We start from the raw sequence: 16,570 nt of genomic DNA on the forward strand, positions 1-16,570 counted from the left end.
ATCTGTCAAGCACATTTGTACATTTGTTGCCATCATTATTCTCAAAACATTTGCTTTCTACTTGAACCCTTGGTATGAGCTCATTTTTTCCCTGCCTCCCTGCCCCCCATCCCTCATGAACCCTTGATAATTTATAGATTATTATTATTTTGTCATGTCTTACACCAGGTGTCCTCAAACTACGGCCCCGCGGGCCACATGCGGCCCGCCGAGTGTTTTTGTCCCGTTTGTTTTTTTTACTTCAAAATAAGATATGTGCAGTGTGCATAGTAATTTGTTCATAGTTTTTTTTTTAAACCATAATCCAGCCCTTCAACGAGTCTGAGGGACAGTGAACTGGCCCCATTTAAAAAATTTGAGGACCCTTGTCTTACACTGTCCGACGTCTCCCTTCACCCACTTTTCTGGTGTCCGTCCCCCAGGGAGGGGGTTATATGTAGATCATTGTGATCAGTTTACCCTTTCTACCCCACCTTCCCTCCACCCTGCTGGTATCGCCACTCTCAGCACTGGTCCTGAAGGATCATCTGTTCTGGATTCCCTGTGTTTCTAGTTCCTATCTGTACCAGTATACATCCTCTGGTCTAGCTGGATTTGTAAAGTAGAATTGGGATCATGATAGTGGGGGGGGGGACGGGGGGACATTTAGGAACTAGAGGAAACTTGTGTGTTTCATCAGTACTATACTGCACCCTGAATGGTTCATCTCCTCCCCACCACCCTTCTGTAAGGGGATATCCAGTTGCATACAGATGGGCTTTGGGTCTCCACTCCCCCTCATTCACATGCGGCGATGTGTTTCATGCATTCATCACAGCGACACGTAGTACTCCATTGTAGGTATGTACCACAGTTTTTTAATCCATTCATCTGTTGATAGAAATTTGGGTTGTTTCCAACTCCTTGCAATTGTGAACTGTGCCATGATGAACATTGGAGCACAGATGTCTAGCCTTGGTTTGTTTCTTGCTTCTTCTGGTATATGCCCAGTTGCTGGATCATATGGTAGCTCAATTTCCATCTGTTTTACATATTACCAAATTGATTTCCATAGTGGCTGTACATACCTACAGGTCCACCAGCAGTGGATGAGATTTCCTATCTCACCACAGCCCCTCCAACACTTGTTGCTTTCTGATTTTTTGAATTGGGCTATCTTTGAGGGTGTTAGGTGGTATCATTGTTGTTTCAATTTCTCTTACGCTAATGATGAGGAACAGTTTCTCATATGTTTATTGACCATTCAGATTTCTGCCCTTGTGAAACTTTTGTTTGGGTCCTTTGCCCACGTCCTGAGTGGGCAATTCGTTTTTTTTCTTTTTGGAAGCTAGCAGAGTATTGTAGATTTTAGTAATAAGGCTTTTGTCTTTGACATTTATGTATTGTTGGCAATGCCCCAAAAGGTATAAATTCCCAGGTGAGCTAAATTAACAACCCTAAACCATTGTTCAACTGAAAATGCAGCATGAATCTTTTGGGTGATATTTGTTAAACTTTGCGCCTAATCTCCCCAGGAGAGCTGTGACCAGGTGCCTCTAGTAATCTGGTAAGGGTGAGGAGGGTGCAGTTCATTGCCCATCTGTTCTTAACACCCCCACCCCCACCCACCCCACCCCATGAACCCTGAGGATATTTGACTTTAAAAGGTGCATTTTGGGAGGTGTTAACAAATTCCCAACTGGTTGGTGAGCCTGTCATCAGATTCACTGGTTCAGAGAAAACACCTCTTGGTAAGCTACTTAAATGTGGCCTTCCTTTAGATTTTTGTCGGGTAGCTCCTCTTTCTGTGATTAAGCAGTGAAGGCTCGAGGTTCATCTTTCTCCAGGATCTGAGTGGCAAGACCAGGAATGTGTGGAGTAGATATATTTTGGGGTCTGTTTTTAAATGAATTGTGAGAAACAAAATGGTCAGCCATGGCCCAGCTTCTGAGGAAGAGAGGCCAATAGGCGGCGAGCCCTGTGGGGGGCGGATTAGGTGAAGCGTCCTTGGCAGTGCCAGCGGAGTTCTCATGAGAACGTGGCTTTGGCCACATGTGCGTGATTTTGTATGAGGGCTCTGCCTGCTGTGGCCTGAGGTGTGCGTGTCAGGGCGTGCGTAGTTTGTGCAGCCTTCAGTCTCTGGACTCGATTCCTTACAGAGCCACACACTCAGGGACACGTGCTAGGCCACATTTTCTGATGGTGTCATTATTGATCCTTCAGCCTCTGAACTTACCTGTGTGGATCATGGGGCTGAAGTCTAGTCCAAAATATCAGTTGACGCGAGAGGTCTTTCTTTACCCGGTAAAGTGCTGGCACTGCTTGGTGACCATTTCTCTCATCCTCATTATCTCTTGAGTTCTCTAAAAATAAAGGGAAAAGGCAAGGTTTGTGAGCATCTACGGAGGAAGGGATTTAGTCAGTAATATTTGAGTTCCTTTTGTCCACCACCCCCTTAAGTATCCTAATTGCAAGGTAACTTCTGGATGAATGGATGATGTTTATTATAATGATTTTATTTTCACTTAGAGCCAATACAGATAAAGAAGATAATGCTGAAGACAAGCTAGACAGCCTCCCAAAGCAAACGGTGAGTCAGATTGGCATCCACACTCTCTCTAATGTCAAGAAAGCAGTCCCTGTGTTAATAGTGATCTTGGGGAACTGAATCGAAATAAGATGATTGCATTGCATGTCCTCCCTCATAATGTTGTGAAGATTGTCGTACATGCAGGTTTCACTGCATTTAATTAAACATTTTGAGGTGCTTTGAAATCATGTGTTATGTTCTGAGGTGACAGGTGATGTAAATACAGTTTAAAGAAACACTAGCAAAATGCTTTACCTCGTTCCCCTTGTAGCTGCCGTGTGGTCACTGGTGGCTGTGTCACAGTCCCCTCTCCATTCATCCCTCCCCTTCCTGGGCCATGACAACCACTGCTGTGTTCTCCACTTCAGTAATTTTGCCATTTCAAGACCATTATAGAAATGGAGTCATACAGTATGTCACTTTGGGATATTTCCCCTACTCTTCAGTGCTTCTTTCTTTTCATTTATGAGTAATAATCCTAAGTATGAAAGTCTTACGGGGTTGGTTCATCATCCGCTCATTAAAGGGGCTCTGGATGGTTCTCAGGTTCGGGTATTTTAAATTGGGCCCAGGTAGCATTTATGTGCAGGTGTCTGTATGAACACACATTTTCATTTTTCTAGTCTAAAGCACAGAAGTATAATTCCTGGTTCATGTGATATGAGCCTTGGGAGTGGTGCAAAAGTGAGCCAGCATTTAACTACTAGCCTGCATGATTTTTTTCATAATACACATTTCCCATGAGCTTTGCAAAGGCCTCGTGTGTCCACGTGTGTGCACGCCCAAGCTTACTTCAAAAAGTCATTGGGAAACTTTCATTATTTTGTAATTCTATTTTTCTTTTCATTTTTGAAGCCCCATCTTAAGTGTTATGTTTGTGTAAAATAAAACATTGGATACTTCAGCAGTGTGTCTGGCTTCTCTGACTTACCCTATTTTTATAACTAAAGAGTTGGCATTCTGAAACTTAAGGCAGCGGTATTTGAAGAGTACTGTCAAGCTTACAAAGCACATCTCGCCTACAATTAGGAACTCTTTTTTTTTTAACGTTGTTTTACATACTTGATGGATTTAAAACAGTGACTTAAAAATGTTTTATGCTTTTATTTAAGCCATATAAGCCTTAATTGTTTTTTAATTCTGACAGAGTTTATATTGTTGTGTACATTTGTGTATTTTCAGTGTAACAATATCTTTATTCTCACTGTACATTCTAGCAAATGTTTTTGGCTCTGTTTGATTTTAATGTTTTGTGAATTAGGTGGCAGTTTACAGAGTAGGCCATTCCTTTTAAACAATCAGTAGTTCATGGGCATTTTATTTCAGCCTCCATTGCAGTCCCCTCAGCGTTTTATTGCTTATCCCACTTCCTCCTAGTGTCTCCTGTTTCCCTCCCTTCTCCTCTCCTGACCCTCTGTATATTGGCCTAGGGGAAATAATGCCCTTTGATTGATTGGTTGATTTTGCTAAGCTACTTTTAGGCATTATTCTTATCTCCACTGTAGAAAGGAAGAAACATAAGTCTGTTAAATCAGCTGCAAAAACGGGGTGGGGTGGGGGGGGGTCCTGCAGGAGCTGAGCCTCTTTTCAAAGCCTGAGGCCTTTCCATTATAAAACCCTAGAATTTCCCCTTCAGGCCTTTCTTGTTTTTCCCTTGTCCTATATGAGTACTTGTGTAGTGTGGCCATTACAACACAAACGGATAGCAACAAACTGGGGACTTCAGGCTTTAAGAGCTCTATCTTTTTACATGTAAAAGCTGGACCATGAATAAGGAAGAGACTGAAGAAGAATCATGCATCAGAATTCAGGTACTGGACTGTCAAAAGAATGAACACGTGCATATTAGAAGAATGCTCCTTAGAAGTGAGGATATGAAATTCCATCTCACATACTTTCAACTTGTTAGTAGGAGAGACCAGTCCCTGGAGAAGGACATCGTGCTTGATAAAGTAGAAGGCCAGTGAAAAAGAGGAAGACCTTCAGTGAGTTGGACTGACATAAAGGCTACAATAATTTCGAAGTTGCACAGCATCAGGCACTGTTATGCTTGCACAGGGTTGCTCAGTGGCACCTAACAGCAACAGTCCCTGAACCTCAACACAGTTCTTGGTATGTAGGAGACCCATGCTAATCATTTGCTAAATGTAAGAAGACAGCTCCTCATGTATTTATTTACTCCGAGCTTTTGTAAATCACAAAGGAATTCTGTGTCTGCAGGTCCAGTCCCATTGGATGTGGGTCTGCACTGCCACCACCTCCAGCTATCCCAAGATCAAATAGAGTAACATGTATTAAAGAAACACATCATAGTATATGAGGAGCGGCCACAAACAAAGGATGAAATCTGTTTCCAGACTAAGGAAGTGAGTTCCCCACCCAAGAGGGGAAGTAACAACAGGGAATTAAGTTAGTTTTAGTTACTGACAGTTCACCTGTGTGTTCAGGGTATTATGCCCACATTTAGCCACCATTATAATATAAGAAACCATGGTAGCTGCCGAGCCAGACTCAGTTCTATAGGTTGTGAAAAACATTTTTCTGTCTGAAAAGGTCTATACTTAGAAATTTCACTGTACAAAGGGTCTTCATAGATGCTGTGTCTATACTGAATATGTTTATGTGGCAGGGAAATGGTTAAATCATGGTAGGTTGTTTTCTGTTTGCTTTTCAACTCCTTAAATCATAGGTTCTGAAGTTTATTTGGCCTGCTACCCACTTTTTCTTGGGGAGGGTAGGACAATTACTCGGTGTTCCCTGATGTGTTAGACCAGGTTGACTAGAGAAACAAATTCAGAGACAATTGTGTGTAAGAGAGAGCTTTATATCAAAGAGCATTTGTATATTGAGAAAATACCCCAACCCAGCCCAGATCAAGTCCATATGTCTGATACTAGTCCATAAATTCCTCTTTAGACTCATGCAGCACATGTTATGATGCCAAATGCAGGAAGATCACAGGCCAGTGGGTGAAAAATCTTGTGGATCCAATGCCGGTGGAAGCATCTAAGCGCTGGCATGAGGTCTGGCTCCTCCACGTCTCTTGAGTGTAGCTCCTCAATGGGAAGGTGAAGCAGAGAGAGAGAGAATGAACGTCCCACCTCCAGGGAGAAAGAGAGGAAGTTCCCAGAAACCTCATGAGAAGGCCATTAAGGAGGCTGTGACCTGATTGACAGGCTAGACTCACTCCTAAGCTTATTAAGTTGACATGAAATTATATAACGACCACACCCGGCAATTTACAATATTGGTACCATAGCCCCAAATCTAGGCTAAAGTGTAAGTGTCTGCTTTTGCAAGGAGCCCTGGTGGCATAGTGATTACAGGTTGGACTGCCATCTGCAAAGTCAGCAGTTTAAAACCACCAGTCACTCCATGGGAGAAAGTGATGACTTTCCACCCCTGTAAAGAGTTACAGTGTCAGAAACCTAGAGGCAGTTTACCCCATCCTCTGGGGTTGTTATGAGTAAGCATCAACTGGATGACAGTGAGTTTGGTTTTATCTGCTTTTGCAGACTCCCTGAAACATTAAAGTGCTTGCCACTTTGGGAAATGCCACCTTAAGTAGTGGTTTTTAAGGTGTTAAATAAAATAGCGTATTTAAGTGCCACTTCAAAATGACGCAGTAAGTTTTGAAATTAACAAGGCCAACTGATTTTGAAACAGGGTACCAAGTTGATTCAATGGATAAAGAATCTCACTCAGCTCCGTGCAGTTGAGTCAGTCTGACTCCTAGCAACCCTTTAGGACAAGATAGAACTGCTCGAGAGTTCCCAAAACTAGAACTCTTTTTTTGTAAATCATTTTATTGAGGGCTCGTATAACTCTTATCACAATACTTACATACAGACATTGTGTCAAGCACATTTGTACATTCATTGCCATCATCGTTCTCAAAACATTTGCTTTCTACTTGAGCCCTTGGTATCAGCTCCTCATTTTTTCTCCTCCTTCCCTACTCCCCCCTCCATCATGAGCCCTTGATAATTTATAAATTATTATTATTTTGTCATGTCTTACACTGTCCAACATCTCCCTTCACCCACTTTTCTGTTGTCTGACCCCAGGGAGGGGATTATATGTAGATCCTTGTCATCGGTTCCCCACCCACTTTCTACCCCACCCACTCTTCACCCTCCAGGTATCGCCACTCTCACCACTGGTCCTGAAGGAGTCATCTGTCCTGGATTCCCAGTGTTTCCAGAAACTAGAACTCTTTATAGGAATAAAAAACCCCATCTTTCTCACTCAGAGTAGCTGGTTGTTTGAAACTCCTGACCTTGCAGATAGTAGCCCAGTGCTTAATCACTACCCTATCAGGGCTCCTGGAAGAAAGAATAATCTCTCCAATAAATGATAATGGAACAGCTAGGTCGTCATGTACAGAAGAATGAAATTGACCCCTACCTCACACCATATAGAAAATTAACTCAATGGATCGGCACCCTTAATATACAAGCTAGAACTGAGACTATTAGAACCAAACACGGGTAAAGCCATAGGGCCATGTATTTAGCAATGGGTTCTTACATAACAACATGAAAACAGAAGCAGCAAAAGAAAAGTAGGTAAATTGGACTTAATCAACGTAAAAGACTTAAATACATCAAAGGACATCATCAAGAAAGTAAAAATCAGAAAATATCAAGACTATATGTAGAACTCCTGAAACTTAACAAGATAAAGAGTGGACAAAGGACTTGAATACACATTTCTTGAAAGAAGATACACAAATGACCAATTGATGCTCAGCATCTTTATTTTGCCTTTAGGGAAATTAAAATAAAGCCTATAATAAATACCACTTTATACCTACTAGAGTGGTGGTTACCAAAGCATAAAATACAAACAAAACAGTCAATAGCAATTATTGACAAGTATGTGGAAAAATTGGAACCCTCATCCATTGCTGGTGAGAATGTATAATGGTACAGCTTCTGGTGTAGACCGTTTGGAAGTTTCTTGAAAAGTTAGAATCCTGTGACCCAGCATTTCCATTCCTGGATAAAAATACTCAAAAGAATTGAAAATAGAGACCACAAATGTTCACTGTAGTATTATTCACAATAGCCAAAACGTAGAGACAACCCATGTGTCCATCACCAGGTACAATGGATAAGCCAAATATGGTAAACACCTATGGGGAATATTATGAAATGACGTTCCGCCATTGCTGTTGCATGAATGAGCCTTAACATGCAGAGTGAATGAACTCAGACACACAACGTGTTCACACTTAAATGAAGGATGGAGAAGAGGAGAATGCATAGGCCCAGAAGGAAACCTGTGGTTACCAGGAGCTAGTGGGAAGGAGAAACATGCAGTTGACTGCTGGAGGGATACTGAATGTGTTGCTTGGGGTGATGAAAATTTTGGAAATACACCGGTGATCGTCACACAACAACATGAATGTAATGAAGGTCCCAGGATTGTATGACTGAAATAGCAAATGTATTCTGTGTGTGTGTTTTACATATATTTTGCTATGTAGATTGGCAATAATAAAATCGGACACAACAGTACAACCCTCTTCAGTCCGAGGCTCTGGTCTGACAATTCTGAGAGTGTTTTACTTTCTCAAACAAGCTTCTTGTTCTTTGGGCTCTCTGTTCTTTGGATCCTAGCTGTGTGCCACTTTCTTGCTGCCTGTGGCCTTGCATAGTTAAGAGCCTTGCAAGGGTTCTCTTCTGCACCTGTATAACCAGGATGGTACTAGTATGTGCACCTCAGATACCAGTTCTCATTAGAACTGCTGTCTGAGACCAGACTAGACCAGACAAGCCACATGAAGGGTTTTGCAGAGTCCTGAGCAGGTAGCCCACAGAAACATTAGCTCTTAACCCCAGCCCTCCCGGAAAGAGACAGATACAGGCTGTTTCCCTTCACCTCTCAGAGTGCTCACTCTCAGGTCATCCCATGGTTTCAGGTGCCCACGGCAGACCAGGCTCAGCACCTCCAGCTGTTCCAGAGGCACAAAAGGTGTTTTCTGAAGAACCAGATAGTAAACACCTTACGCTTTAGGCCTGAAGGGGCCGCTCATATAGTCTCTGTTAAGCACTATCTGAGTGCTTTGCTTATTTCCTTTTTCAAATAACCTTTTAAAACTAAAAACTATTGAGCTTGAGGACCCTACAAAAGCATGATGCAGGCTGCGGTAGCTAACCTTTGTTTCCCTCTGGCCTGTGCTCTTAACTGCCCAGTCTCCACTCCTGGGGTGGTTTGTCTCATCTTTTCGATCAGAGATGATGGTTATAAAGCAATGCATTTTCATTTTGAAAACACATCCCAAGTTCAGGACAGCAGTCTCTCTCCTCCCCACCCCACAATCCCACAGACTTTCTGTCCCAGGGCACTTCTGCAGGTCCATGCCTGAGTCCAACACAGGGTACTCAAAGGAATCCAACTAGTGCCAGCTGACAACTATTCCAACTTGAATAAGCCCTACATCCATCATAGTACCCCCGTAAATTATGATTTCAATTTGAAATTCCTGCAGTTTTACACCATCAGGTCTCATGTCTGGAGCAGTCATGTTTTATGAAAATAGCATCTGTTACTGTGAAGTGAGTGAGCCATAATGAACATGAGCATGCACTTGTTCTCAGCAAAAAGGAGCCAGAGTGCAGACACTTTTAATATAATGGAATGGCTATATTAAATTTCAAGTGACAATGGTAACACAAATATTTAATTGCACCGCTGAAATGGTTGCTTATAAAATTGCCAGGGAAAGCATGCCAGTTCACCATTCTTGAAGCAGACTCATTCCCCACAGTGCTAGGAACCATTGTTGGCCTTAAATAAACTGCTTACTGGGTGGCCAAAAGATTGCATAAGTTAACTGCTCTCACCAGGTATTCTCTCTCATGTAAGGAGCCCAAGTGGTGCAGTGGTTAAGCGCTCGGCTGCTAACCCAAAGATTGGAAGCCACCGCCGCTCCACGGAAGAAAGCTGTGGGAGTCTGCTTCCTTTAGAGACGGCAGTCTTCCTTGGGCACCCTGTGGCAGGCACAGTTCTACTCTGTTCTATAGTCACCGTGAGTCCGATGGACTGAGGGCAGCGGGTTGGGGCTCTGGCTTGGACGCGGACGTCCGTCCATGGCAGGAGCTGGCTGGCATATGCTCACTTCTCTGTTGGGAGGGGGAAGGGGTGTCTGAACTGGCTGCTTCCTGACTGCAGTTTTGCTGATGGAGTGGCTTCCTTTTTCTGACCCTAGGAGAGTCCCAGTGATGGAAATGATGGCATTTTGGGTGAAAAGAAGGAGGACAGCCGGGCAGGTGAGACTGTGTCCTTCTGACGGCAAAGAAAAGTAAGGTCCCGGTGTGTGGCTGTCCTGGAGTTCCTGTGTACAAAAAGGCTTTGTTTTGAGAGGTGCTTTGAAAAAGCCAAATAAGTAGCTCCTCTCTGCAAAGTGGGTTAATTTGTAATGTCAGGATGCAATCTGAGGGATCAAAGGAATTTTTTTTAAATCATTTTATTGGGGGCTCTTATAGCTCTTTCAACAATCCATACATCAGTTGCATCAACACATTTGTACATGATGTTGCCATCATCATTTCTGAAACATTTTCTTTCTACTTGAGCCCTTGATACCAGCTCCTCTTTTTTCCCTATCCTCCCACCCTCGTGAACCCTTGATAATTTATAAATTATTTTTATTTTCATATCATACACCATGTCCACTGTCTCCCTTCACGCACCTCTCTGTTGTTCACCCCCTGACTGGCGGGGGAGGTGGGGATGTTCTTGGGCATTGATGATTGCAATCGCTTTCCCCTTCTCCCTACCCTCGTGACTCATTATCGCCACTCATTATTGGTCCTAAGGGGTTTATCTGCCCTGGATTCTGTATGTTGAGAGCTCTTATCAGTGTACATGCTCTGGTCTAGCCAGAGTTGTAAGATAGAACTGGGGTCATGATGGTGGGGGGAGGAACCATTAAAGAACTAGAGGAATGTTGTGGTGTTTCATCGGTGCCACACTGCACCCTGACTGATTTGTCCCTTCCTTGTGACCTTTCTGTGAGAGAATTTTATGGTTGTTGTTGTTGTTGTTTTCCCCCTTTTTGGTGGGAAATACCTTTCCCCACCCCCCATCCCCAATGGAATTGTCATGGAGGCTTTGACAGTGGGAGGGGCCAGCCTCTCAGAAGTCCCCAGTTCTGTACAGGGACATCAGCAAGGGACTGTTCTGCCATGCTGTGTGTCAGAGCAGGGTTCGCAGGCCAGTCCTGCCCTCCCATATGTGGGTGTTGGCCACAACATACAGCTGTCCCTGAAGCAAAAGGGTCAGCCTGCCAGCTCTGCCCGGTCTCAGAACCAGTTATCCCGCAGTCACTACCAAGTCAGCTCCGTTCTTATTTAAACAAAACATGACCAAATAAAACCAGGCACCCCTGTTTCCATTCTGTTTGTAAATACTAATATCCTCACTGATGTTTGAAGCCCAGGATGGCTCTGACCCAGACAAATCGCCCTGGCCAGTTTCCTCTGCACTCACAGCTCGTCTCAGACGCCTGGTCACTGTCTACCAACGCTGCAACCGCAAAGAGACCTGCCGGCCCGAAGCCCTGGGACCAGGTAATCCAGGATACTGGGTCCAGGAAGAGATGTTCAGGAGGACCTCAGAAATGGACCTCATCAACAAAGAAACCCAAAAGAGGTAAATGCCCTTAGGGCTGCTGTAGTGTCTGTGCGCACATGTGTGTCTCTTGTAGCGCATGTTTTGCATGTCCTTTCTGGCACCAGCAGTTCTTCTGACCCTAACCACAGGTCTCCCACATGAAAGACTACCAAGTCTTCCTCAGACTGTAGATGCCAGCTACAAAACCCCTCAGATACTAGCTAGAGGCCAGAACCACCAAAACCCACAGAAGCCAAGCACTTAACCTCTGTTCTTCCAGGACCCCTCTGTTGGCTATCAATTGTGGGACTCCTACTGACTCCTGGTTTCCTTAGAAGGACTCACGTGATATTTATTACAGTAGCCAAAAAGGTACAAATAAGAGACACACAGGGTCAGATTTGGAAAGGTTCCCAAAGGGGAACATCTATAGCCAAGGGATATGGCAGCCCACAATGCCAGCTGGTAATGGTGGCAAAAGACAGAGAGTTGGTACCTGGCAGGTGATTGTATTTGTGCTGTTGTGTGATGTTTGTCTCCAAAATTAATGAAATCCAAATGCCCCAGTGTGATCAGAAGGTGCTCATGGCACTGTTTTAGTTTCTGATTCGCAGGCTGCTGTGATTGTCCACCCCGACGCTCTTCCCAAGCGTGAACCCCATGTATGGGGATGTGCTCTAAGAACACCACCGCGATATTTCTCAAACTTCTTGGAACTCCCTGTACTCATTGCCTTCTAGTTGCCTTCAACTCATAATAACTCTGTGGGACAGAGCTGAAGTGCCCCGCAGTGTCTCCAAGCCTGTTTAAGGAAATAGGCTGCCAGGTTTTTCTTCCACCGAAAAGTTAGTGCTCAAACTCCTTAGAAAGCCTGTGGGTGGAAGATAGTAGTCCTTGCATCATTATCTTAGTCCTACACCCTATAAAGCCTAAAGATCTTAGTGGCCCATACTGAGACCATTGATAGAGGCCACCTATCTACGTAAACAACAAAACCTACTGTCATCAAATCAAGTCAGACTCATAGTGAGCCCTATGTAGGGTTATTGAGGTTGTCAATCTTACAAGAGCAGACAGTCTCCTCTTTCCCCAATGAAGCTGCTGGTGGGTTTGAACCTTGACCTTAAGCTTAGCTGCCCAGCACCTAGCATGAAAATAGAATCAGATCTGAGGCAGTCCCTTCTCTTCTCTGAACCACTTTTTTCATCGGTGGCATGAAGATGTTGAGTGTAGTAGTCTGGGAAGCCCTCACAGAATCCATCGCTCTGTGTCACACGGGGGAGGACATGAAGCAGCGACTGACACCTGTGACTGATGAGAGCCAACAGCCCGGCTTTCCTGCCCTGCGGGTTTTTCTGCGTGCAGCAGGGTGCAGGCCTGCTGTTTTCTGTTGTTAATTTTCATGGAAAATGTTTGTGTTTTCCTGCTTTGACAAGTTACATCTTTCAAAGGTCTTATCTTTTAAATCGCTAACTAACATAAGAGGAGATGAAATAGGTCTTCCCTAAAATTGATGCACATTTGCACACCTGATTTAGAAATTGTGAAGCAAATGCCCAAGGAAAGAGGTGGAAGATTAGAAAGTGACAGCTTTATTGCAAGTCAGCTAATAGACTTGTTTAAATTTTTCTTTTTTTTTTCTGTAGGCTTATTTTCATTGTAGGCCTCTCAGCACAATTTAACTTAAACATAATGTGTGAAGCAGTAGATAAGCCCTGTCCACTACGTTGACTCTAAGGACTCTCATAGTAAGCGCAGAAAGTTGGGTTTTTATTTTTTTACAAGAAAGACAAGAGCTCACTCGTTTGCCCCTTTCTGGTTTAATCTCCAGGTGGACTAGGCGAGAACAGGCCGACTTCTACAGGGCAGTGTCTTCCTTTGGTGTTGTCTTTGACCAAGAAAAGAAAACCTTTGACTGGACCCAATTCCGTGTCATTTCCCGCTTGGACAAGAAGTCGGATGAGAGCTTAGAACACTATTTTTATAGTTTTGTGGCCATGTGCCGGAACGTCTGTCGACTGCCTGCGTGGAAAGATGGCGGTGAGGAAAACTCTGTTGGTATATCACAGCTGAGACCAGGAAAGGGTGTGCTCAGTTAGAGAGACAGTCACCTTAGGTACTCTAGGTGCTACTGTAGGCATGGAATGTACCTGAGGAATTCAGGTAAGTCAGTTAGGTGTTTAGAAATGTGTGAGCTGCTGTGGGAGACCGTTCTCATCATGCAGTTAAGTCTCTTTCTCAGGAGGGTGAAATTCCAACCAATTGGAAATCCACATTACAAGTTCTCAGTATTATTTTTATTAATTGTTTTTGTTGTCAGGTGTCATCCAATTGATTCCACCCCATAGCGACCCTCTGTACAGCAGAACAAAATGCTGCCTGGTCCTGCACCATCCTCACAGTTCTTGCAGCCACCGTGTCAGGTCATCTTGTCCAAGTCCTTCCTCTTCTTTTTGCTGCCCCTCCACTTTACCAAGCATGATGCCCTTTAGACATGTCTGATGGAGAACACTTCTGAGAAATACCTCTTGGGCTTGTTCCAAGTTCTCTTGTGCTCTCGCTCGCTCTCTCTTTCTCTCTCTCTCCCCCTCCCAAGTTCTCTCCCCACCCCAAGTTCTCTCTCTCACTCCCTCCCTCCTCATCTGTACATGAGCTTACCCTGGATCGTGTGAGCATGTTTTAGGAACATGCAAACACTAAGCCTGGCTATAATGGGAAGCTGCAGAACTTGTACTCCTGACAAGACCTAGCTGGTCTCCAATCCTGGTTCTGCCACATTGACAGATTACCTTACTGAGCCTGCGGCCTCAGCCTTAAAACAGAGACACAGATGGTATCTAATTGTTGTGTGAATTAAAGAACTTACAAGAGAGCTTCCAAAAGTTTGTGGAGTAATTCCCATTTTCTTTTAATTCCACTGTTCCACAGACCTCATTAAGACCCCTCCCATGTAAAGTTCCTAGAGTAGAGGGTACAGGATACATGCATATTAAATCGGAACCAGAGTTTTCATGCCCCTCGTCCAGCCTCGTGGCATCTGTCCTAGTTTCTTAGGATATGTACATTCCCCGTTAGCTTTTTGCAGGTGCGCACACACCTGAGGCTGTCAGGTAGTTCAACCTGAGATGTAGCAAGAGTCTCCGAGGGCCTTGACTGAGGAGCTGTTTCTGTTTGCCTTCTTTCTCCAGGGCCCCCAGACCCCGCCATCTACATCGAACCCATCACTGAGGAGCGGGCCGCCCGGACTCTGTACCGCATCGAGCTCTTACGGAAGGTCCGAGAGCAGGTGCTGAAATGCCCTCAGCTGCACGAGCGCCTGCAGCTGTGCAGGCCCAGCCTCTACCTCCCTGTCTGGTGGGAATGTGGGAAGCACGACCGGGACCTGCTCATTGGCACTGCCAAGCACGGACTGAACCGCACTGACTATTACATCATGAATGATCCCCAGCTGACCTTCCTGGATGCCTACCGGAACTATGCCCAGCACAAGAGGACCGACATCCAGGCCCCAGATAGTCTCTGCTGCCTTTACCAGACCAACTCCAAACTGTACGACTCCCTTGCCTATTCTCAGCTGGGGAGGACTTCGGAGTCCCTGGTGCATGAGCCTGAGAATCTGGTGAAAGCGGAGAGCAGAGAGGATCCTCCAGCTCCACCCCAGGACAGCTTACCCGACATCACGTGTGATAGCTTCCTCTCCAGAGTGCAGGACGTCCTCTCCATCCACCACGATGAGAGTGTGCTGCCTGAGCCCTTGGAGAGCACGTCGTATGGGAAGAAGGGGCTCGGCCAGGTGCCCAGCTCTGCTCAGGAAAGCCCGGTCCGTGGCAGGGCCGAGGCTAGGAGAGACACAATGGCCCTCTCAGCAAGCCTAGAAGGGGACTGTCAGTCCAGAGACTGCGAGACAGAAAGGGCTTCAGCTCCATCTTTCCTGGGTCTCCTAGAAGCAGGAGTAGCTCAGATGAACCATAAGAATGGGAAGCATTTGCTGATGTCTCTCTCCAAGGCCGGTGAACTCTGCTGCAGTGAAGCAAGGCGGAGACCTGAAGACTTTGGGCATCTAGAAGCCAAATGCATGTCCTCTCCTTCCTTGGATCAAGGAAATGAAAGTGGGTTTGTGGATATGTGTAACCTCAGCATCTGTAATTCTAAAACGAGCCTGTCGGCAGACCAGCAACTCATCGACTTATTAGAAAATAAGAGTTTAGACAGTAAATTGATCCTGGGTCAGAGCCACAGTGACGAGGAGGAGGAAGAAGAGGAGGAGGAAGAAAACTTAGACCTAGCAGCAGGTTTAAGGAAGCAGCCAGAGCTTTTGCACCTAATGGAGCCCACTCTGACTATCTCCAGGGCACAGAGTCGGGGCTTCCAGGCAGGCGACCCCAAAATGGACAGCCTGGAGGAGGTGAGCCCGGCCCACCAGCCACAGAGGGCTTTCTCTGTAGCAACCTGTCAGTGCCACTGCAAGCACATGGAGAGGTGGAAGGCGGCGTGCATTGAGACCGAGGACCTTGAAGTGGAGAAGTCCCCGGGTTATGACCTAGATCTATATAAAAGTACAGCCAGTAGTATGCCAGTGGACACTGAGCCAGCTGCTAGTCCATCAGAGCCATTTAAAGGGAGATCTGAGCTGGTAAAAGAGCCCTGGAAGGAAAGTGCAGAAGGGACAAAAGGCTTCCCCACCTTCCCTCTCGAAGGCAGTGAACTGAAGCCAGAGGACACGGATTTTGAGACTAAAGAGGATTATGACCGAGAGAGACATGGCCACAGTCAAGGTACAGTGTGTGGCGGTTGGGTAGGCAGGTGTTATCTGGACAGAGGGTTTTTTTTTTCTGTTTTATATATATTTTTTAATTGTTTTATTAGGGGCTCATACAGCTCTTACACAATCCATACTTACATCAACTGTGTAAAGCACATTTGTACATTCATTGCCCTCATCATTCTCAAAACATTTGCTCTCCACCTAAGCCCCTGGCATCAGGGGCTCATACAGCTCTTACACAATCCATACTTACATCAACTGTGTAAAGCACATTTGTACATTCATTGCCCTCATCATTCTCAAAACATCCGCACTCCACCCAAGCCCCTAGCATCAGCTCCTCATTTTTCCACTCCCCCACTCCCCGCACTCTCATGAACCCTTGGTAATTTATAAATTATTATTTTGTCGTATCTTCCACTGTCTGGCATCTCCCTTCACCCACTTTTCTGTTGTCCATCCCCCAGGGAGGAGGCCATATGTAGATCCTTGTAATCAGTTCCCCCTTTGCAACCCACTCTCCTTCCACCCTCCCAGTATCTCCACTCACACCACTGGTCCTGAAGGGATCATCCGCCCTGGATTCCCTGTGTTTCCAGTTCCTATCTGTACCA

At 45.1% G+C, this 16,570-nt stretch overlaps 1 protein-coding gene across 5 annotated transcripts in view; it reads left to right on the forward strand.

Moving 5' to 3' along the window:
* Window positions 1-16,570, forward strand: part of CHD6 (chromodomain helicase DNA binding protein 6) — a 160,498-nt gene that overhangs the window by 123,679 nt on the left and 20,249 nt on the right. For 3 of the 5 annotated variants that reach the window (XM_045295407.1, XM_045295412.1, XM_045295408.1), the window contains 5 exons: window positions 2,509-2,569; window positions 9,786-9,846; window positions 11,014-11,230; window positions 13,023-13,231; window positions 14,380-15,966. In XM_045295407.1, coding sequence (XP_045151342.1) covers window positions 2,509-2,569; window positions 9,786-9,846; window positions 11,014-11,230; window positions 13,023-13,231; window positions 14,380-15,966 — 2,135 coding nt within the window. The remainder of the gene's footprint in view (window positions 1-2,508; window positions 2,570-9,785; window positions 9,847-11,013; window positions 11,231-13,022; window positions 13,232-14,379; window positions 15,967-16,570) is intronic. The other 2 variants (XM_045295409.1, XM_045295410.1) reach the window with 1 other exon arrangement.

The sequence above is a fragment of the Echinops telfairi genome, unplaced genomic scaffold (assembly GCF_000313985.2).
Source record: "Echinops telfairi isolate 266 unplaced genomic scaffold, ASM31398v2 ScPeMD7_5592;HRSCAF=6446, whole genome shotgun sequence".
NCBI classification, from domain to species: Eukaryota; Metazoa; Chordata; class Mammalia; order Afrosoricida; family Tenrecidae; genus Echinops; species Echinops telfairi.